The sequence below is a fragment of the Diceros bicornis genome, chromosome X (assembly GCF_020826845.1).
Source record: "Diceros bicornis minor isolate mBicDic1 chromosome X, mDicBic1.mat.cur, whole genome shotgun sequence".
NCBI lineage: Eukaryota > Metazoa > Chordata > Mammalia > Perissodactyla > Rhinocerotidae > Diceros > Diceros bicornis.
Genome location: NC_080781.1, coordinates 93,719,207 through 93,741,447, shown reverse-complemented (window position 1 = coordinate 93,741,447; position 22,241 = coordinate 93,719,207). Strand labels below are relative to the sequence as shown.

At 44.6% G+C, this 22,241-nt stretch overlaps 1 protein-coding gene across 1 annotated transcript; it reads right to left on the bottom strand.

Annotated features, from left to right (window-relative positions):
- Positions 1 to 1,888: 1,888 nt before the first annotated feature.
- Positions 1,889 to 21,920, bottom strand: SRPX2 (sushi repeat containing protein X-linked 2). The gene is made up of 10 exons (XM_058536322.1): positions 21,839 to 21,920; positions 17,532 to 17,612; positions 9,891 to 10,082; positions 7,610 to 7,786; positions 7,182 to 7,308; positions 6,901 to 7,022; positions 5,612 to 5,791; positions 5,135 to 5,268; positions 3,106 to 3,227; positions 1,889 to 2,104 (listed from the first exon to the last, which is right to left on the bottom strand). Exons 1-10 carry the CDS (start codon positions 21,918 to 21,920, stop codon positions 1,924 to 1,926), a joined length of 1,398 nt encoding a protein of 465 aa, XP_058392305.1. The 3' UTR covers positions 1,889 to 1,923.
- Between the last annotated feature and the right edge of the window lie 321 nt (positions 21,921 to 22,241).

Sequence of the window (22,241 nt, the reverse complement as noted above, 5' to 3'; positions counted from 1 at the left end):
ATCTTGCATGATGTGCAGTCTTTGCCTTTGGAACCACAGACCCTGTTAGACCGGAGATTTCCCACATTAACTCATTGTATTTTGCCTTTTGCCCATAACTTGCATCCTGCCTTTCACAACTCCTCTATTTCCCTGGAGGGAAGAGGGAGAAGGGACCTTTTTGCTTCAAGTTTGATCATTTCCTCCATGTCCCATTCCACTCAGCAACTGCCTAACTTTTTATTTTGCATTTAAAAAATGTGATTTCCACTAACCCCCCAGTGGAAACAGCTTCTCTCTGACTCATTACTACCCCCATATGTTCTGGGCTCATAATTTACGTCCCATCACTCTGCTTTGGAGAGTGAATTTTCTTGGGTTGAGAGCCTTTCATTCCTCTCTTTCCTCCTGGGCCCACTCTGAGTTTTGTGTCTGAGTAGAATTATATATAAAAGGTGAAACCTTTCTCCTTGCTTGGAGTTGTCAGCTGTCTTTAAATGAAAAGTAGAAAAAGAAGTAGAGGCAGGATAGCATCATGTTTAAGAAAATTAACTCTGGAGCCAGACTGCTGGTGTTTAAATCCTGACTCTGCCACTTACTAGCTGTCTGATCTTAGGCAAGTTGCCTAACCTCTCTGTGCTTCAATTCCCTCATCTGTGAAATGGGACTAATAATGGTACTTACCTTTTAAGGTTCTTGTGAAGATTTCAGAGTCAATCAATAGAATATTTAGAATGGCACCTGGCACATAGTGAGTGCTCAAGCATTATTAGCTCTGCCTCTCCACCCAGCCTCTTTCTTCTCCCCTCTAATTTTCCACTGATGACCCCCTGGGTAAAGCTGAAGGAGAAAGGCTGTTGAGTCTTAACCAGGACACTGGGTTTCGTGAGTGTAGAAAAGAAGGTTCTTGACAGCATGGGAAAGTACGCTTTCCTTTCAAACACTGATACACTGCTAAGTGCGGCTGAAGCCAGGGCATGGGTCTGGGTGTGGCTCCACTTCGCCTCCAATTTACTTTCAGGCTTGGCTCTTAAGGCTTGACTTTGTGATGCCATAGCTCCCACTGGCTCTGTGCTCATCTCTTAAAAGTGATTTCTGAGTAAGTTAATACATAAGGCTGAATCTGTCTTTTTTCCTTCTCTATTATTTAGTTTTATAGACGCTTGCAGTGGTGGTTTTGAGATTTCCTAGATCACAAGCTGGGGGCTTCTCTGAGGAAGGGACAGCATTGGCTACCTTTGCAATAGAACTGGAGCCTCAGTAAAAAGAGATTGTTGCCCATGAGCCAGCTGGAGAGGTCAGGAGAAAGCATTCGGCTTGGGCCTGATTTTTCTTCCCAAGCTCCCTCCCATTGTGGCATTTTCCTAACTCTTAGATGAAACAATGGTTAACATAACATTTCTAGCCCAATGCCCTAAAAGGGGAAATGACAAACAAGTTCAAGAATGTTTTGAAGCTCCTCCCACCTCCAATGATACAGTTAACCTGTAAGGAGAATCCAGCTAGACTTGCTCAAATGTCCTGGTTGTCTGTTGTGATGGTGCTGCCCTCTGCTGTCACTTCAGGGTAGAGGAACCATTTAAAACACAGCCGGTTAGTGAGTGAATTTAGGATTTACTTATCTGGAAGACTTTGGAGAGCTGGGCAGAGACCCAGGTTAGGAAAGGAAGACCTTCTACCACCAACCCACTGCCCAGGGCCTGTCCTCAGTCTCTACCTAGCCCCTTATGCTCCTCCAGTGCTATCTAAAGCAGAGACTTGCTTAGGGAAACTATTACACAGCCCTAAAAGGTGCCTGGAAATGTCCTAGGATTGGTGAAGCTCATCCATCTTAGAGTCCTGTCCCTAGAACTATAGGAAACCATTTCCTCCTTTTATTAGGCTACAGTTTCAGCTGACTGGGGGGAGCTTTTCCCTTGACCTCAGCCATGCCCTGGCTCAAGATCACTCGCATATGTCCCTTTGCTCCCGGCGCTGGATCAGCTCCTGGTTGCTCAGTAGATACTCATCAATGAATGTGAAGATTTCCTCAGGGGTGACAGGTTCCATGTAGCGTTCCCGGTCAATTCCCTGCTTGTCAATCAACACCATGTTGAAGTAGGAGCGAGTGAGGTGCTGAAATTGCCTAGAGAGAGGAGCCCGGGGAGGTGTGAGACCTTGTCTGGGCTCCGTCCTGCCAGACTCTACAACCCCCTGACCTTTCACAGCTCCTCTGATGGACTAATTCCTTCCCTACCCGATCCCTTGTCCCCATCCCCTCCACTATCTATCTCAAGCTCCTTTGTTTTTCTCTGTTCAGACCCTAGTCTTGCTGCCCCTATGTGTCTAGCTCTGCCAGGCTGTCCCTTCCTCATCCCAGATAGAGCAACTTTGTTATTACCAGGCTGTGCTTCCCTCATAGGCCCCCTTAAGCAGGGCTTTCACATATATCTATGCAGGAATAACTCCAGGGAGCACCAGTTGCATGCACTATGATGTGACTAGTGTTTTCTAGAGTTGGGCTGGGCATAGCCTGCACAGCCATACATGGCAGCCCTGAAGTTGATCAGTATCACCTGGTCAACTCTTCTATCTGTAGCTGAAAGTCTGCAGTCTCCTTCTGAGTGTTTCCCAGTCTCTCCCCAACCTGGGACTGAATCTTTCTATCCCTACTGAGACTGAGCCCTAGAGGCAGATATTGTTTATAGAACAGAGAGCAGTGATGGCTATATTGGCTCTGAGTATATGTGGAGGCATTGGAAGGGTGATAATGGGTAGATAATGAGAAAAGTCAACTTCTACCACCTGTCACCTATAGTCTTCTCTTCACCCAGGGGCAGATGACTATCATTCAGATCTCAGTGCCTAAAGATGCCTTTTCCTTCTTTGGAGACTGAAGGCAAAGAGATGAGGCCATAAGGCAGCAGGATCAGAGGCTTATCTGAGTCACGTTTGGGTCTAGCTGTGTCAGCCCTGGCTGTGCTTCAGAGTCACCTAAGGTGCCTTATAAAAGCACAGTCCTGAGGTGGTTTAGGGTGGGGCCTGGTCATCTGTATTTTAAGCGGCCCCCTTCCCCCACCTTGATTCTGATCAATGTCCTGCCTAGGATTTCTGCCCACCCCTTCCCTGCAGGCTCCCAGCCTGGACCTGAGCTCCTCGATGATGTTGGCTGACAGCTGTTGCTCCCGGATGCGCCCCACCTCCTGAGGTGGCTGCCCCACCAGCTCGATGATGGTCACATGCCGTAGATCCAGTCCACAGGTGGATTGCTGGGAGGGGAGAAATTTTATGAAATGGGCTCTGAGACTCAAGCCTAAGGTTACGTAGCTGATTCCTTCTGGGATCATGTTGAGGCAGTGTGGGAAAGGAGAGGCTTCTCCCCCAACCATCACACCACGGGGTCTGCAACATCTTCCCTCTGTCATTCTTGAAGCACTTGCCCTAACAATGTTTCCTTTATTCTAAAAAGTGTAGAAACTGGTTACACCATGTGGGGTAGAAGAGAGAAATGTAAGTGATAAATTGCAGAAACATAGTCTCTCCTTGCTTAGTTTTGCATAAGTTTTAAACTACATAGTTTCTTAACGGATGGCTACTGTGATATGATAATAATGGCTATTGTTTATTTAACATACATACCTAATGGTTTGCAGGAATAATCTAATTTAATCCTCACAACACCCCTAACAAGGTAGGTGGTATCATTCTTATTCTGTAGAGGAGAAAGTAACTTGCCCCAATTTACATGACGATAAGATGCTGAGCCAGGATTCAAAGTGGGGGCTGATGCTGCCTGCCCTAGTGTGTGCTCCTTACCACTACGCTACATGGCCAGGGCCCTCTCTCCGTCTCTAGGATTTCTCTAAACAGTGCCCAGTGCTCTTTTCGTTACCCTTTGTGCCTTCCTCACACTGGGCAGGACACCCAGTAACCCTATACTGGCTCTTTGTCCTGCCCTGCCCTGCAGGGTCAGCTCTTAGCCAGTTACCGGGGCAAGGTTTAAAGCAGCAGTGAACACTCCCTGGTACCCTAGGCCTTGCTTAATCTTTGGGCTACTCCTCTAGTCCTGACCCTCAGAGTCACTCTCCTCACTGACTGGTTCCTGTTCTTGCTCTTGCTTCCTGCTCAAGCTGAGGTATTGCCTTTGTCTGCCTTTTTTGGATCCCTGGAGGAACTAGGTCCTTTTTGGTCTAGACACCCAGGGTCATCCTTTTGATAAAGCTGCTTTCATCATGGGCCTCTGAATATTGACTTGGCAACTTCTAAGATTCAACCTTTAGAAACCCCCTAAATAGCTTCTTCTCTCACCTGGGTATCCAGCCACTTGCAGCTCCTCAGAGCTAGTTCTCTGAGTCTTGTCAGCACACCCTGAGTTCTCTTCAAGAATCTAGGATATTCTTTTTATAAGTCCCAAAGGTCATATCTATTCTGTCCTATCCACCTCTCCCTCTCCCTTAAGTGGCTTTGTCTAGATATCTTTTAGTATGTTAGAAATCATCATGCAAGTCCCTCATTTTACTTTGAAATATCACACCACTTTTCCTTCTCTTCTGCTACTGGTAGTGGTTAAGAGCACAGATCCTGGAGTCAGACTGCCTGGGTTCAATCCTGGCTTGGTCACTTACTAGCTAGTAATCTTGGATAAATCACTTAACCTCTCTATGCCTCAGTTTCCTCACCTATAAAATGGGGACAGTAATAGCACCTACCTCAGCAGGGTTGTTGTGAGAATTAAATGAATATGTGTAAAGTGCATACTTATATATCTGGTACTTATATAGCACTTACCATCTATGTGTTTTTTAGTGCTATTATTCCTTGAAAACATAAACATAATTAATTCTCAACATTTACATTTGATCATCCCTGTCTTACAAGTCTCTCCAGAGGGCTTTACCACACTCCCTTCCCATCCTTCATCAAGCCCCCTGCAAGTCACACCTGCCATTCCAGCAGCCTCACTGCCTTTTCAGTAAAAACACAGCAATTTTTTAAAATGTGCTAAATTTGTCTACAGTAAAACTGATCAAAAATATTGTCCACAAAAAGGTTGAGGAAGGAGGGTTTGTGCCGCAGAAAGAGCAACTCCTTGATTTGGAGGAGGTAAGGGAGTAATGGGGTGGGGATAAGGGGGTATGTAAAGGAGCTAAGCCCTAATTAGGGGAGTGGGTCTCACCTGTAGCATAGAGATCTGCATTTTATAATATCGGTTGGAGGGATCAGGAGCTGAGACGATGAGGAGACGCCGTTTCTCATAGAACTGATCCAGAAGGCCAGCAGCAGAGTTGACATTGACATTAATCTTCATAGCTAGGGCAGAAGCAGATGGCCAGTCAGGATCTGGCCTTGTCCTTCATCCCAGCTTACATAACAACACTGAGGAGCTCCAGTCTTTCTGGTTAACACTGCTGAGTTGTTTCTCCCTTTCCTTGGGGGAAATCCTGAAAGAACACTTGGAGATTTTAAACCCTTCTTCTTGGAGTAGAAGTATTCTAAGGGGGCACATTGACCCTTAAAATAAACACACCTTAGAACCCTCCTATTCCCACATCATACACATTGCTCTTGGACAGCTGTGCCATACACATGGGGAGATCCTCCAAAGTAGCCCTAATCAGTATGTCCACTCTCCCCATTCCCTGGTTTCACTCACGAGCACAGATGGGAGGTGATCCTGACCACTGGCGGCTGGACTGGCAGACCCGGGAGGGGGTCCCTTGGCGCTCATAACCTCCATCACAGTGGTATTCACAGGTGGCACCATAGTTGTCCCCTGCTGAGGTGCAGGTGAGGTAGCCATGCTGTGGTGGTTTCAGAGTTGGGCAGCGTCTCACTGTCAGGGAAGAGTTCCAGTCAGGGACTATGGTATCTCTTTTAGGAAAAAAAGGCTAAGAGGGTGCCCATGCTGGGTTTTCTAGATCAGGAGACTTAGGATGATCAGAATGAATGACTTCTCTGTGTTTCCAATGGCCAGAGATAGAGCCAGAATTTTCCTTTCTTAACAAATTAAATCTGAAATGTAGACAAAGGTGTTCATAAAATCTGGAAGCACAGGTGAGTATACATATTATCATCAAAAGACTATCAATCAGTCTGTAAAAGAAAATATTGTCATTTTTGTTTTCAGACTTTGTGGACACCCTGTGTAATGATGACCACCTTACAAAATTACTTTTAATATGAGAAATAAATCGGAGGAGACTTAAATATCCATCAGTGGGAAAAGTGTTAAGCAAATTATGATACATTCTTAGAAGTAGTTATGCTGTCATTCAAAATATTTCTGAAGAATTTTTAAAGAACATAGGAAAATTACTTGTGTTATAATGAAAAGTGACAAAGGGTGATCTAAGATTGGATATACAGTATGATATCAACTATATATTTTTTTAAAGTATGTGTAGATAAAAGACTGGAATGAAAGTACCAAAAGATTAACAACAATTGCCTCTGGACAGTGGAGTAATAGATTTTTTTCCCTTTGTACATTTCTTTATTTCCCAAATGTTCAACAATGAGCATGAATCATTTTTATAATGAAAAAAGCAAAAGAAAACAATACAACACAAAACAAAGATGAAGAATCAGGCAGCCAACACTACCAATGTCAGCAGAGGTGAAAGATTGAGAATGAAGGCTGATTAGATTTGATAATTAGAAGGCCAAGAAAAGAAATGGAGACAGAGTATCTTTGTGAATTTTATCTAGATTTAGGAGAATGAGAAAGTCTTGCTGAGGAGTCAGGGTTTCTGAAACATGTGTATGCACGTGTGATGCAGGCTTCCTGAATGACCCTGTTTGGTGAACTTGTTTTTTTCCTGTCCCGATATAAGTGAGGTGTCTGTTTCAGACATAGATAGGAGAGGGTTGTGGTGGGCATCTAGAGGGTCAGGGTGGAACAGGAATAATGAGCAATGTGGAAATGGAAGACTTCTTTCTGACCTTGCACTTTCACAATGAACTTGCAGCTGGCCCGGTTGTAGGCTCTGTCGTAGGCAGTGTAACGAATCACATGCTCTCCTTCGGGAAAGTGAGAGCCAGGCTCAGGGCCCCGAAGTGTCACTCTGCATGGGACAGGGTGAAAGAGCCACTGAGGAAAGAGACTCTTGGAATTGGGGTCTGGGGCACATCATTGCTATAGCCTCAGCCTGTACAGTTCAGTGTAGGCAGCCTGAGAGCCTGGGAGAAGCTGCTGGGAGGCAAAAGGGGCATCTGTTACTCACCTGGTGATGGTACCATCAGCAGAATCTTTCACCAAGGGTGGGTCCCAGTATACTCGAGCAGTCAGTTTCTCCGGCTCTGCCATCTTCTCACGTGAGTGGGGACAACGGATCTTGGGGGGATCTATGTCTGCCAAGGTCAGAAATCAGGTGCTGACCCATGGTCCCCTTGCTTTCCCTGAAGGGAACCCGTAGAAGCAATACCCCACCACTGGGTAGGTAAAAGATGCACTCTCAGTTCGAGATGCTCAATGCAACTGGGGAAGGAAGCCCCGCTGCAGGGGAAGCGATCACTTTGTTAAGCATGTGCCCAGGGTGCCACCCTCATAGTGAGCAGGAATGCCTTCTGTGGTGAGAATTCCACATCTTTTGTGGACATAATGCCAGGGTGGCTCTTTGCAGCAGGACAACTGGGAGCAACCAGCATTTACCTACACATACAGGCTCGCCTCCACTCCACTGCCCATCTTCCATGCAGATTCGGCTGCGGTCACCTTCTAGGTAGTAGCCACTGGAACAGCTGTAGTCACAGCGGGAGTCAAGAAGCACCCCATTTGTACAGGTGTAGGTGCCACTCGTAATGAATGGCAATGCGTGGCATCTCATCTCTAAGAGAGAACCAAGTGGCAAACTCACTGGCCTGTGGGACTATCTGGAGGTGATGCCTGGGCATCTACACAGGGAGATCCGTATCAGAGACAGCAGAAAATACAGAAGACCCTACCCCAAACTGCCCTTACATTTTTGTGCCTAATTGACTCTTTTTTCCTAATTGCCTTCTTATTTTTATATTATAAAGTATAGTAGTGCTCTGGGGCGGGGAGGGGGGCAGTTCAAAGAAGTAAATTACTTGTCCAAGTGTATGGACTTGAGAAGCACACCTGAGTTTGGATCCCAGCTCCGCCTCTTACTAGCTCTGTGACTTGAGCAAATTACCTCATCTCTCTGAGTCTCAGTGTTTTCATCACTAAAATGTGGGTACTTCATAGGATTGTGCAGATTAAAAGAGAGAATACATGTAAACCTCTGGGCTCATTTAGGGCCTCAGCAGCTGTTAGTTTTTGTCTCTTGTTCCTCAAATGCTGGATGCCTTTGAACAACTTCAAGGCTCCTTTTTGAGTATAATTTTGGTGTTACCACAAGCACTCCTTGGCTGAGGCTCACTTACCTGTGGAAGTAGGCTGGCCCTCTGTCCAGGTGAGAATACAAGTCAGGCCAGTGCCTGGAGGGCCAGCTTTGGTGGTATTTGATTAAAGAGGAATCCCTGTGCTTTAGACACTGCGTATGCCAGAAGCGGGGACTGCAACCATGAATTGATTGTGAGCCTGTGCTTGCCAAAGTCTAATTTGAGATACCTGAGACTTGAAAGAGGTAGGCAAGCCATACATTCCTCTAGATTTTCTAAGTTCTAACCCTGCATAAGTTCAATTATTGGGGCACTGAATAAAGATTCTATAAGCTATGTTCATTTTACTTCTTGGTCAAACCAGACTTGGAGATTATTGCCTTTTATGTTTTCCAGTATCTTTTCTGTAAAGACCTATAGAAAAATGACCTTGAAATCAGGGCCAAGAAAAAAGGTTTGTCTTTTCAGAAGAATTTGTTTTCTTAGTATTATATGACAGTGAAAATGATAGATCCAAGTGTTCACTCTTCTGTCTCTTATGAGGAAGGGCAAAGCCAGATTCAGTTTTCAAATATAGTAATTAACTCATTCTAGGCACCTGGAAATATCTACATGTCCATTCTTTTAACTGGTTTTAGGTTCGTTTATAGACTTACATTATTTTAACTTTGTAAGGCCAATTCAAATTCATTTTGGTAATGATGGGGTCTAAATCCTAAAACAAATTAATTACAGTCACTTAGAGAGGTGTGATGGCTTCCTTCTTTCTGGCTATCAAGCTTCTCCTCTCCTCCACAGCATCTTCTCTGACCAAGCCCATTTCTCTGTGAGTGCTCAGCTATCTGCGTCCACTTAACTGCATTCATGTGCATACATTTGTGTTTGTATCCCATTTGTCCATAAGCAGCCTGGAAGTAATTGAGGAGTTGAGTAAGCTTCTGAAGTGACCAATTCAGGGCCCCGCACACATGGATGTCCTACAAATGGCATTCAGCATGGACATATGGACACACAAAGCTCAGTTGCTAAAAGGGGGTAGGCTGCAGAGTTTGACTAAAAGGTAGGGATTTGGGAGCTGAGGGGGGCATGGCTTGGAATGTGTATGTATTAGCATCCCCACATTCTAGCCTTAGGGATTCTTCTTGACTTTCAGAAGAAAATGAAGAATAGCAGATGTCTCATAGCTTCACTGCCAAGGCCTTCTAGAGCCTTAGGCCAGGAAGTACAGCAGTTTACCACAAAGGGGAAAGAGTCTGAGACCGTACATCCTCGAGAGCTCCAGAGGAAGGCCCAGGTGCACATCAGGCCCCAGGCCCAAGCCTTACATGTATGTACTCCTGGGCCTTCTGAGCCTGAAGGGCTGGTTGCTACTTAAGCACTCATGTTGCTTGGGCATTCACCACAGGGAGAGAAAATGAGCTAGAATGTTAGGATGGGAAAAGGCCCTGTCTAGTGCCTGTGGGAAATTCTCCATTTGCACTTGACAGAGGGCATAGTAACACCTCCAGGCACATACCTTCAGTGGCTGGCTGGCTAGCTGGCTTCTCTCGCATACACACATCAGCATTTGCACACACACCACTTACGCCTGCAGTAGGCAGTTCCAGACCAACGGCGGTTTGGCAGGCATTGCACCGACCTCCGTCCGATCAGTCGAAAGCCCCGGTCACAGGAGAGCTCACAACGAGTGCCCAGGCTGCTGTGATAACTTCCTCCCCTTGGTGAGTAGCATGTGGCCTCTCCATCCTGGATATTTAATGTATAACACCATCGGGGGACTGTAGCAATAGAAGAAAAGTAAGCTAGGAGTACAGTAATCGAGGCAGTGTGCTATTGGCGAAAGGATGGACACATAGATCAATGGGACAGAATAGAGAGCCCAGAAATAAACCCACATAAGTATGCTGAAATGATTTTTGACAAAGGTGCAAAAGCAGTTCAATGGAGGAAAGATAGCCTTTCGAATAAATGGTGCTAGAGCAATTGAACTTCCATAGGCAAAAAAAAAAAAAGACAACCTCGACCTAAGTCTCACACCCTCTACAAAAATTAACTCAAGATGGATCATGGACTTAAATGTAAAAAGTAAAATCATAAAACTCTTAGAAAGAAGCATAGGAGAAAATCTCTGGGATCCAGGGCTAGGCAAAGAGGTCTTAGACATGACACCAAAAGTACAATTCATAAAAGAAAAAAAATCAATAAATTGAACCTCGTCAAAATTAAAAACTTTTGTTCTGTGAAAAGCACTGTTAATAGACAAAAGACAAACCACAAACTGGGAGAAAATATTTGCAAACCACATATCTGACAAAGGACTAGTATCCAGAATATATAAAGAACCCTCAAAACTCCACAGTAAAAAAGCAAACAATCCAGTGAGAACATGGGCAAAAGACATGAACAGGCATGTCACTGAAGAGGATATACTGATGGCACATAAGCACATGAAAAGATGTTCAGCATAATTAGTCATTAGAGAAATACAAATTAAAACCACAACAAAGTACCATTATACACCCATTAGGCTGTCTAAACTTAAAAAAAAAAAAACTGGCAATACCAAATATTCGTGAGGATGGAGAGAAACTGGAACTCTCATATATTGCTGGGGGAAATACAAAATGGTACAGCCACTTTGGAAAATATTTTGGTAGTTTCTTATAAAGGTAAATATACACTTGCCATGCGACTCTGCAATCCCACTTTAGGTATTTACCCAAGTGAAATGAAACCTGTGTTCATACAAAATCCTGTACACAAATGTTTGAAGTATTTCTATTCATAATTGCCAAAAGCTGGAAACAACTCAAATGTCCTTCTATGGGTTAATGGTTAGACTAACTGTGGTTTATCCCTACAAAAGCATGACGTCCTGATACATGCAACAACATGGATGAATCTCCAATGCCATTTGTGAAGTGAAAGAAGCCACACTCAAAAGGCTGCATACTGTAGGATTCCATTTATACGACATTCTGGATAAGGGAAAAATATGGGGACGGATCAGTGGTTGCCAGAGATCAGGGGTAGAGGTCAAGGATAACCTCAAAGGGCAGCCCTGGGTAAGTTTTTGAGGTGATGAAACTGTTCGGTACTGTGATTACCTGACTATGCATTTGTCAAAATGCATAGAACTGCACACCAAAAATTGTGAATTTTACCGTAAACTTAAAGTAATTTTTAAAAAATAACACAAAGATGTAAGCTAGAGAGAGGAAGGGAATGTGATATCAAAGAAGGCTGCTAAGGCATGACAGTCTGATCCCTGTTCAGTACTGAGCACAAAAGGTTACCAGGCTGTTAAAATCATAACAGCATCGTAAAGATGCCTCATTGGCTACACAAAATAAACATCTCGAGTGGGTTCCAATTTTAAAAGGACACATATAAACAGGCAGAGGGCCACCTGCCCAAGGATGCACACACAGGATGGCACAGATCTGTTAGCCTGGAGTGGGGGAGGCTAAAGCCCCATATGAGCTCATTTGGTTCCCAAATCCTAAGGGACAAAAAAGGGGGCTTTGAAAAGAAGCACACTAGGAGCTAAAGGAGCAAAGAAAGGCTAGAGCCTCTGCTTGACGGCAACTGGAGAATTAAGACAGATGACGGTGGGAAAACGATCCTTGAAGCAACAACATGCTTGTGGCTTCCAGTGTTAGTTTTGAGCCTGTGACTGTGACACACGGCTGCCATCTGGAGACACCATCTCCAAATTACAGCAAGTCTCTGAAGCACGACAGTTGCAGGGCTGTTGATTATACAATCCCAACACATATCACCAAGACTTTACATGGGAGGTGGGGACTTCAACAATCACCCCCGTCCTATTTCTTGTCCATATTCTGTCAAGGAGAATACACATCATATTGGAATGAATAGGACAAGCAAGTAGAGAAAAGGGAAATATAAAGCTCAGGGTAAATGCTGAGACAGGAAGAGAGGGTCTAGCTATTGTGAGTGCAAATTTGCTGGTGCAGAGGAATCCTGGCATAAAGGAAACATGTTGGAAGGCTGGAAAAGCACAAAAACACTATCCCAATTTTTTCCCCAGCTTTATTGAGGTAAAATTGACAGATCAAATTGTATATAAGGTGTACAATGTGATGTTTTGATACATTGTGAAATGATTACTGCAATCAAGTTAATTAACACACTCGTCACCTTACAGTTACCATTTTTTTTTGTAGTGAGAGTACATAAGATGTTCTCTCCTAGCAAATTTCAAGTACACAACATAGTATTATTAACTATAGTCACCATGCTGTACATTAGATCCCCAGAAGGAAGAAGAAGGCAGCCTCTAGGAACTATAGCCTGATGAGGCTGACAGCACTGATAGCAAAGTGTTCTAGAATATTTAAACATAGCCTCATATCAGTTAGAAAGAGAAGTGGTGATCTCCAAGTGCCCTCAAGAACAAGTAATTCCAGACTGACCTCATTTCCTTTTTGGGTACGGTCACCAGACTGGTAGAGGAGGGGAAATGGTGGGTACATTATGTGGAAGTAAGCGAGGCATGTGATAATGCCTTTCATGCCATTGATGTGAATGAGATGAAGAAATACAGGCTAGGGGACAGTACAGTCATGGAGACTCATAACTGGCTGAACAACTGTACCCAAAGAATGCTGATGGGAAACCGAAACTAAGAATGTGGCTCAGTACAGCATGGTGAAAATGTCTGGTAGGAAATGTGTTAGTCATTATTGAGTAGCTACTGTGTGCTAGGCACCATGCTTTACATTTTCATTTTCACATCCATCATCTCATATAGCTCTCCCCACAGGCCTGTGAGGTAGGTTAGGTGTTTATGCCTATTTTGCAGATGGGGAAGTAACTTGCCCAGGGTCCCTCGGCAAGTAAGGGGCAGAACTGAGATTTGAACCCAAGCTTTGTCTGGCTCTAAAATCCATATTTTTTTCTAACCATAATATCTGCCACTGTAGCATTTTAGGCTGCTATTTTGAAGTATACATTTACATTTTTGAATATACATTTACACATGTATAAGTATACAGTTACATTGTGGTAATATAGCCACATGGTTGAAAACCCAAAAAGTATAAAAAGTTACACAGTAAAAAGTCTCCCTCCCACCCCAGCTCCGATGACTACCCTCACTTAGTCCCTCATAAAGAACCACTGTTAATAGTTTCTTTATGCATATAAAGCAAATCTTGCTATAGATTCTTATTTTCTCCTCGTTTTTAACACAGAGTAGCATATTATGCCCACTATTCCCACCAAGGCTTTTTTAAATCAACTTTTTTTTTATTTTGTAATTTTCTTTTTTTTTGTAAATAAACTTAATGTGTTTGAGATCTTCCCATATCACTACATAGAAAGCATGCAATTTATTTAAACGAAATAACATTTATAAAATACACAGCACAGTGACTGGCACATAATATGTGCTTGTCCAGGGTCAAAGAGCTGGAAGCTGGAGGAGCTGGGACTTGAACTCAGGCCCATGGCCTCTGCTCTGCGAAGCTATCCACCTATGTCTTCTTAGGGATTATAAGAAAACAAAGTGCTGACAACAGGATTGAAAAGGCCTTCTCTGTGATTATCTTCAGATAACCCAGGCAGAGTTACCAGCTTGCCCAGGGCTGAAGCCACCTGCGAGGAAAGCGGCAGCCCAGAGGACTGAGGCCATACCTCAGAGAAAGGTTTCTCACTCCAAGCTAGGAGTCAGGATAAGGGAATGAATGTTCGTTCAAGATTAGTGAAAATGGCACCAAACTACATGGGCAGTTTGCTCTACAATAATGATCTGGTTTTTACTGGTTACCTCTTCTTTTTTAAATCCTTTTCTTAAACAATGGGTTACATTTTTGATGAAAGAGATGGAATGAGCACGGCTTTGGAGTCAGACAGATCTGAGTTTAAATTCCCACTCTGCCAGCTCCGAGCTCTATGACTCTAAATTTAACTTCCCTGAGCTTAGTTTCCTGATCTGTAAAATGGGGATAATAAACCAATTTCATGGGCCTGTTTTGAGAATCAAATGGAATTGCATGTGTAAAGTATATCTAGCCCTGGGAATGGTACTCGCTAAATCAGTGTCTGGGTTTGAGCCATGGGCTCATCCCCCTTCAAGCAACAACTCGCTGCTGCCCCCTGGAGACATCATCCCAAATTACAGAAAGTCTCTTAAGCACTACAGGCGCAGAGCTGTTGATTATGAGGTCACAAAGACCTTACAGGGCAGGCTGGGACCTCAGGTTGTACGTTCCCGCCCGGCCCCTCCCCCCTCAACACTGATAACCTCACTCAATTAGTTTTGTTCCCTGAGACTAAGTCCCAAAGAGAGCCGTGAGACACTTGACTTCAAGGCCACAGGCTGCCATGTGGCTTATATTTTCCTAAAGGGCTTTACGTACATTTAAAAATAACCAACGAGGCAGGATAATGTTAAACCTAGGGCTGCCAGACCCCTTGAAAGTACCTTCTGCATCTGTTGCTTTTTCCTATCTGCTTCTCCCATTTACAGTCTTCTACAATCTGGCTTCAGCTCCCAGGATGCCAACTAGCCAGTAAACATTTCTTGAGCGTCAACTTTTTACATAGCTCTGTGGGGGTGTCATACATGGCTCCTTCTGTTAAATAGGTAACTATTTTGTTGAGGGTAATAAAAAGTAAACGAAAGAGGCATTATATAATGAATGCCAAATGAGTTGTCCAGATAATAAACATTTATTTCAGAAGAGGTGCATAGCAGGTACTCAATAAATATTCATTGAATAAATGAATGAAAGAATGCATGGATGAGGGAAAGCTCAGTTTGACTAAAGCAGTCAAGGAACAGAATAGAGTTCTACTAATCTGGCTGAAGCATAGCTTTCATGGGGATAAGGGGTAATGAGTTGGCAGCTAGACTGAGGCCAAATTCTGTTAGAAATGGTCACAGTGGGCCACTAGATTTGAGGAAGGGCGAAACATGAGTCAGAGAATTCAGGAGGCAATTGCCATTATCCATGTGTGAAGTAATAAAAGTTTTAATCCCATGGATTTATAAAGAAATGACAGTTCTTGGTGAATGACTGGTGAGAGCTGATGAGGAAAAGGGGGCTATTAAATATGCCATTGAGGTATTTTTGAGAGAATGGTGGTTCCATTATCTAAAGTAGGAAGGTCAGCTGTAGAACCCTTTACAGGGAAGATGAAAAAATTTAGTTTTAGATATCTCTGAATGGAAGTGTCCAGCGGCAGTTGGAGATGTAGTCCAGGAGCTCAGGAGACAGGTCAGGGTTGCCCGAAGTTCAGATTTATACCTCATTCTCTCTCTTGTCACCACCAGAGAGCCCATCTCCTTTCTTGGCTTCAGCTATGACCAGAATAGCGAAATGTCATGGAGCACCAAGGAAGGGAGGTTGAGAAGAGAGGGATGTGCTCACTGCTGCTGAGAGCCTGGGGAGATGGAAGCTCAAGAAAGGGCCATATGATTTGGGCATTGGGAGAGAATTGTGATCTCCAAGGGATGTCGTTTCAGTGTGGAGATTTGTGGGTGAGTGGGAAACAGACTGTAGGGAGTTTAGGAGTTAGTGGGTGCTGAGACAGAGAGGCAGTGGGTGTGGACCGTTTGGCAGTGAGAAGAAGATAGGTAGAAGGTAGTAGAAAGGAGCATAGAGAAACCCAAAGCTCTGATCATTTCTCTATTGAAACTGTTTTCTCAAAGGTCACCACTTACCTTCTTCTTGCCAAATGTAATGTTTGCAATCCCCTCAATTTGTCTCTTTACAATATTTGACACAGTAGCTCTCTTCTCCCTTCTCCTTCCTTAAAACTCCCTTCACCCGTGGCTTCTGTAATCTGATAGATACTACCCTGATCTCCTCCTACATGGCTGACCACTATCTCTTTTTCCCTTGTTGGCTCTTCTCCTACTCACATCTGTAGATGTGTTCTAAGGCTCTGACCTTGGCCCTCTGCTCCCTCACACAGCTCATCCATCTAAGCTGATGACTCACAAAGCTCCATCTTTGTACTTCCCACTGCCTATACATCACCTTCACTAAATCGATTTTCTTTTCTAACCTTGTCTTTCTGAGAGGGGTCTTCCAGTTCTCCCAGGCATTCAGACTGGATGCTTTCAGATATCCGTTTGTTTCTTAGCCTCTTGGTACATCAAATCTGTACCAAGTCTTGTCATCTCTTTCTTTGAAACATTTCTCATGTGAAACATACTCTCCATTTCTTTGCCACTACCTCAGTCATCTCTAACCAACATTACTGTTACTGAATCCTGGAGAGTCTCCTTGACCCAGGCTCTACTCCTCCTGAATCCTTACTTTCTGTACACAATAACGAAGTTAATATTCTGAAATTACCATTTACCATGTCACTTCCCTCAGCAAAAACATATGATGGCTCCTTATAACTCCTAGCACGACAGCTAAACTTTCCGCGTGGCTTGCAAAGTGTAGAAACAAGGGATCTTAGGAATGGAGGGGATATTAGATATCACTTGGTCTGACTTTCCTTCTAAGGCAGGAATTGCTATTCAGCATTCTTCACAGAGTCCTCCTGCCTCTCCTTAGAAGAGTCCTGAGATCGTGGAGCCTTTCCTTACTTGGTCTCATTGTTTATATTCAACTTTATTTTCTACTAATCCCTCCAAATCCCATCTCTTCCAGTCAGGTTGGTTTTTTCCTAGCTCCTTCCTCTAACAGGTTTGTTCTTACCTCTATGTCTGTGGCCATCTGCTTTACTGGATGTCCTCCCCTCCCCTTCCAGTTCTCAAAGTCCACGCATCATTCAAGGCCTCGTCTAAATGTCATCTTTCATGACCCCTTCCCTGACCTCTTTTTCTTAACTCCTATTGCAGTTATTACTACCACACAGTTTCACACTTACTTGTCCTACATGTGCTAATTTTATTGCCCCCTCCCCTACCCCCCAGCAGAATGTAAGCTCCTTGAGGGTGACAGAAACCCTGTCTTAGATTTTGTATCACCCACAGGCTTACCTTGCACAGGATTCAGCATACAGTAGGTACTCAGTCAATACTTAATGATTAATAATAGATGGGCAACCTTAGTGCTGGAGAGGTGAGGCCACACAGCAAGTCAGTAACCAAGTTCATGATTGGAAATCATAGCCCCTGATTCCCTGAGCTGCAATTTTAGCACATATGAGCCAAGCTGGATGAGGATGCTTCAGGGAGAGCCTAGGCCTTAGGCCAGAAAAGACCCTTCCTGAGCCTGAGAAGCAGTGAGGATTACCTCGGTAGTCTAGGGCAGGGGCCTGTGGGACCTCTTCAGCATATACTTCATTGTAGCTTTCATCTGGGTAGTAGCCTGACCCTAGAATGAAGAAGACAATATCAAGATGGCATATTGATTTCTCACTCAAGTCCTTCCCAACCTTTCCCCCCATCCAACTTGGTCCCTTCTTGAGGACATGGCACTCCTTGGCTGGGGAGCCAGATGGATATTTAGTGGAGAAAACTCTGTCTTGTAAAGCAGCAGAACTCTTGTGGGCAAACCTCAACACCTCAGATGCACAGAGGGCGAGCTCATGTTGAGGGGTGGCGAGGGCTTACAGGTAGCACTAGAAGCCTCTATTTAAAAGAAAAAAAAATCAAACTTCTCGATCATCCATCAATCCTGCCAATCTTGACTGTAAATGGCCCATTTCCTTGATGCAACACACAAGTCTTGGTGAGACACTGATGACCAAGCTCTGAGGATGGACTGTTGTCCCTGGTAGGAGGAAAAAATAGAGCCTGAATAAGGGTCTTCCCACTAGTGACAGGCCTGCTCACAGTCCTCAGAAGGAAATGATTCCTCAAGCTCCCACTAGCCTACAGGGCACCTGGTTGCCATTGTTAGGAGTGGCATATCCAGGCAAAGAGGGAGGGCTCAAAAGGCAAGGGGGAAAGAGAATAGTTTCACATCCTGAGCAGTTTGTCCTGGTTTGGAGAAAAAAGAAGGCAGGTTCCTTAGAGAATTTTCTGGTTCTTCTAATCAGCAGGAGCTTTAGCAGGAAGCTGCTGAACTAGAGAACATTCCTGGTCCACCCCCATTCTGTTAAGTGGCCCAGTCCCTGGTGGAGGCAGGTTTGCCGCTGTCTGGGAGACTAAACAGTGTGTTCCACCAGACAGCAGGAAATTGGTCATGAATACGAACTAATTGGAATACAACTTGGTCCTTTCCGGAGCGAAGTTTCCGGAAGCCCTCCTTTCAGCCTCCCTGAGCCCTAATGCACGCACAGGAATAGAGCAGTCAGCCGTGCTGGAGTCAGAAGACAATTCCTCATTTCCAGGAGAGGATGTGCTTCCAGGACAGGGCTGGGTTTTAGTGCTGGAGCCTTTTGGCCTGTGTAAACACTCAGACCACAAGCTTGCCTGCCTCCTCTCTGGGAAGAGGCACAGGGCCCCCTGCACTAAAGGGTGGAGCAGAGTGCTAGATGATGAAGATCCTCTATTCCCCACAAGGCCTGACTGAAGGTGGGGAGTGTTGAGAAACCAGTCCAACTTGATGAACAAGGGAATGAATTAAATTGAAAGTTTGCCTTATGAAATCATGTCCTTGTTGGTTTGCCCTCATTCCAAAGGAAAGAGTTCATTTTTCCTCTTTCCCTTGATGTTTTTCTGTTTTCCCATTTCGGTTTTCTTTTGGCTTCCCTTTATTTCTCCTTAGGCCTCCTCTTCCTTGCTTGCTCTTTTCCCACATGGGAGGTTTCTTGTGGGGGGCGGCGCACAGAATTCTTGTCAGCTGTTTCAGTTTAGTATTCGCCTCAAAGCTTTACAGTCCTGTAAACAGGAGGCCAGATGTCTGTGATTCCCTAAAGGATTCAGTCCCCGCACTCTTGTTCCAGAGCTCGCTTGTGAAGCAATGCCCAGCAGGGAACAAGCCTCTGTTTACCAGAAGGGCAAACAGGAGTGTCAGAGGCCTCTGGCTGGCTAAGAACGAAAACAACTTGACTGCTAACAATGACTGCTAACATCACTCAACACGTACTCTGTGTTCAGCCCATTACATATGTTATGTCCTTACGTCACCCTAACATCTCGGGGAGGTGGACACCCAGATTACTCTCTAATGTACAGATGAGGAAGCAGGCTCAGAGGAGTTAAGGGAGTAGCCCAAGGTCTCCCGGCCAGTAAGGAGCAGAGTGGGCATTCCAGCCCAGGGCTGTTTGACCCCTCTAGACCAAACTCAGACACTCCACTAAAGATAGTAGTAGGGGAGAGCTTTCGACAATGTCTGGCAGGGATAGAAATCTGAAATCGTCCTTGCAGCCCAGCTTTTTCACTCTGTGTGTGGGATCGAAGGCCACCAAGCACTTTACATCATTCCACAATTACAGCAGATGTGGGAAAGCTGAGGTGAAGATTCAATCAGATAATTATAGTCTCCAGCAGGGTGCAGAGGTAGCTGGACCAGTGCTGAGTTTGCTTTGTGATGGGAATGGGCTCCGGCCACCTTACCACTTTAAGCCTTTCCATTTCCCCTCCTTGCCTGTCTTTGGGTATTTTTTGTAAATATTAGGATACTGAGATGAGACATAAGAAACTAGAGGGGCACCCTCCCAATATTGTTCTATCTGCCTGCTCCTCTTCAGCCCTGGGGGGAGGTTTGGGCAGTATTCCTCAGCTCCTTTAGATCAACCAGTGGTTCCTGTGTAGTCTGTTACCAGGTTCCTCCAACTTCCTTAGTAGTCAGACCCTCTAAGCACTGCCCTTCAGTGCAAAGGTATTGCTGGAAATGTAACTGATGGTTGAAGACTATTTTAAGATCCATACTAATGCTTGGCTTATGATAACAAATACAGTCTGACTTCCTGAACTGCACAGATATGCCAATATACACTTTTAATCTGCTGTTTGCTTTATTTATATTCTTAACCCTTCCCAACCCCTGCTGATTATTTTTGGACCCTTTTCCTTACTAGCCCTGAATCCACGCTTGGCTGCTTTCCTTGAAAGCAAGTGCCATTCTCATTTGAGGTCAAGGCTATGGCCATGAACAAAACAGTGCTGGATGCATAGAGAGTGGTCAACAAATATTTGTTGAATAAATGAATGAACAAATGAACGGAGCAAGCTCAGACAGCTGAACTAGTGATGTAGGGGAGGATTATTGGAAAATTTCCGCATTTCTCTCATCATGTAGCCTCCTAAAAATAGAATAGAGCAGAATGAGTGGGTTTACAGGGCTGTCAGAGACCTCACCAGCCTGGGATCCTCAGAAGGAGTGGTGACCCTGGTGGTTCTTGTGGAAGTGGGGAGTGCCACCTTCGCAAACGGCCCTTTGAGAGCTTTAAATGAACCTAAGTTTTGAAAAATCTGCCCTGTCCTCAAGACTCCAACAACTCGGGCTTCCATCCTGGGAAAGGTAAAGGCCTTTGCATTCCATGAGATTTCATACAGGAGTTCAAAATTGGGCTTTGAGCCATCTAAATCTCCACTCCCGAGTCCTGTGGTCTTTGGTCAGATTTTGGTCTTATGCACTTGAACTGCAGCTAGCAGGAGGTTGGGGAGGACAGCTGCACATATTATCTCCTGGAGACTTGAGGCTCCTTTAACCCCAAACAGTGTGTACTCTGCCAAGGGCTTGACTTCAATTTCTTCATCTCAATGTCAGCCCTTGTTCTTCACCCCCTACAAAGCCAAGTTAAGCCAAAGAGGGGAGGAAGTTTGCATATTTGTTTGAAAGCTTGATGCAGCTGTTCCAGACAAACAGAGCTACTGCCAAAGGCCTCCACCAGGAGCTAAGGGCATGTGGAAAATTTTAGCTGCAATGACTGCAGCTGTGATGGAAGCAGTTTGTTATTTACTCATTGCTGGATAGTTTCCTAACTCCATTGGTTGGGCCTGTCTCTTTCCCCTACTCCCCCCAGCACCCATGAGGGCAGACACTGTAGGCCACAGAATATTCTTAGCACTTGGAATGCCAGCTGGGCCCCATCAAAAACCTCTGTCTGCCACCTCATTGTCCTTCCTTCATTCCTCCCCCGCCCCTTTTCCCTCTCCTCACTGAGTCTGTTCTCTTCAACTCTCTATGTCTCCAAGGGCAAAGGATGAAACATTCAGGAATCCAGAAATCTCCATCCCTTCTGAAGTCAGGAACAAGCCAGAAGAAACTGGGGAATTCCTGTTTAAGAGAATGTGATCTGTATTGTCATTAACATCTTTGGCAGAAAGAGGCTATAAATAAAGTCTATGGGAGAGAGAAAGAGAGAGGAAGGGAGGGATGGGGGTGGTGAGGAAGAAAGAGAGAGAAAGGGAGGGGAGAGGGGGGAGGGAGAAAGCTAAGTGCAGAAGCAGGTGAGACAATGGCCTCAAAAGCCATGTTGTCCAACCTTCTCATATTTATGCTGGTGCAGCCTATTTTCAAATATCTCTTGTTAGTTTGCCTCAAAAGCCTCCCTTGGTAGCGTGTTGCTATGTTTAACCATCTTCATTGTCGAGTTCTTTGTATCTAACTTAAGTGTCTCTTATTGCAGTCTAACTCTTCCCTTCTCCAAGACTTGGTCCAGGCCCTGCTCTCCCTGGAAATAATGGGCAACAGCTCCTAGAACTTACCTGCATACCATGTTGGTGTCACTGCTGGGGTGAGGAAGAGCAGCAGAGAGAGAGCTCCTCTTTGAGTTAGTTGACTGGCCATCCTTGAAAGGGGGGTGGTGGTTAGGGAGATAAGAATAGAGGTATGTGGCCAGAAGTACCAGGGCAAAGGAAAATAACTTTCAGCAATCAGCCATCAATGAACTTCCAAAAGTGAGAGGAAGCAGAAATGCGGATCTGCGAGGAAGAAGAGAGATTTTTAAATTAATGAATGCCTGTTATATCATCTCCTGTAAGGATCTCCCACTTTATAGAATAACAAGACTCTATTTGTTATTTATGGTCTCTTCTCCCGGGAGGAGGAGGACATAAAACAGTCAATTCTCGATTGACTCTGGTGAGAGCAGATGCAAATGTTCCATGG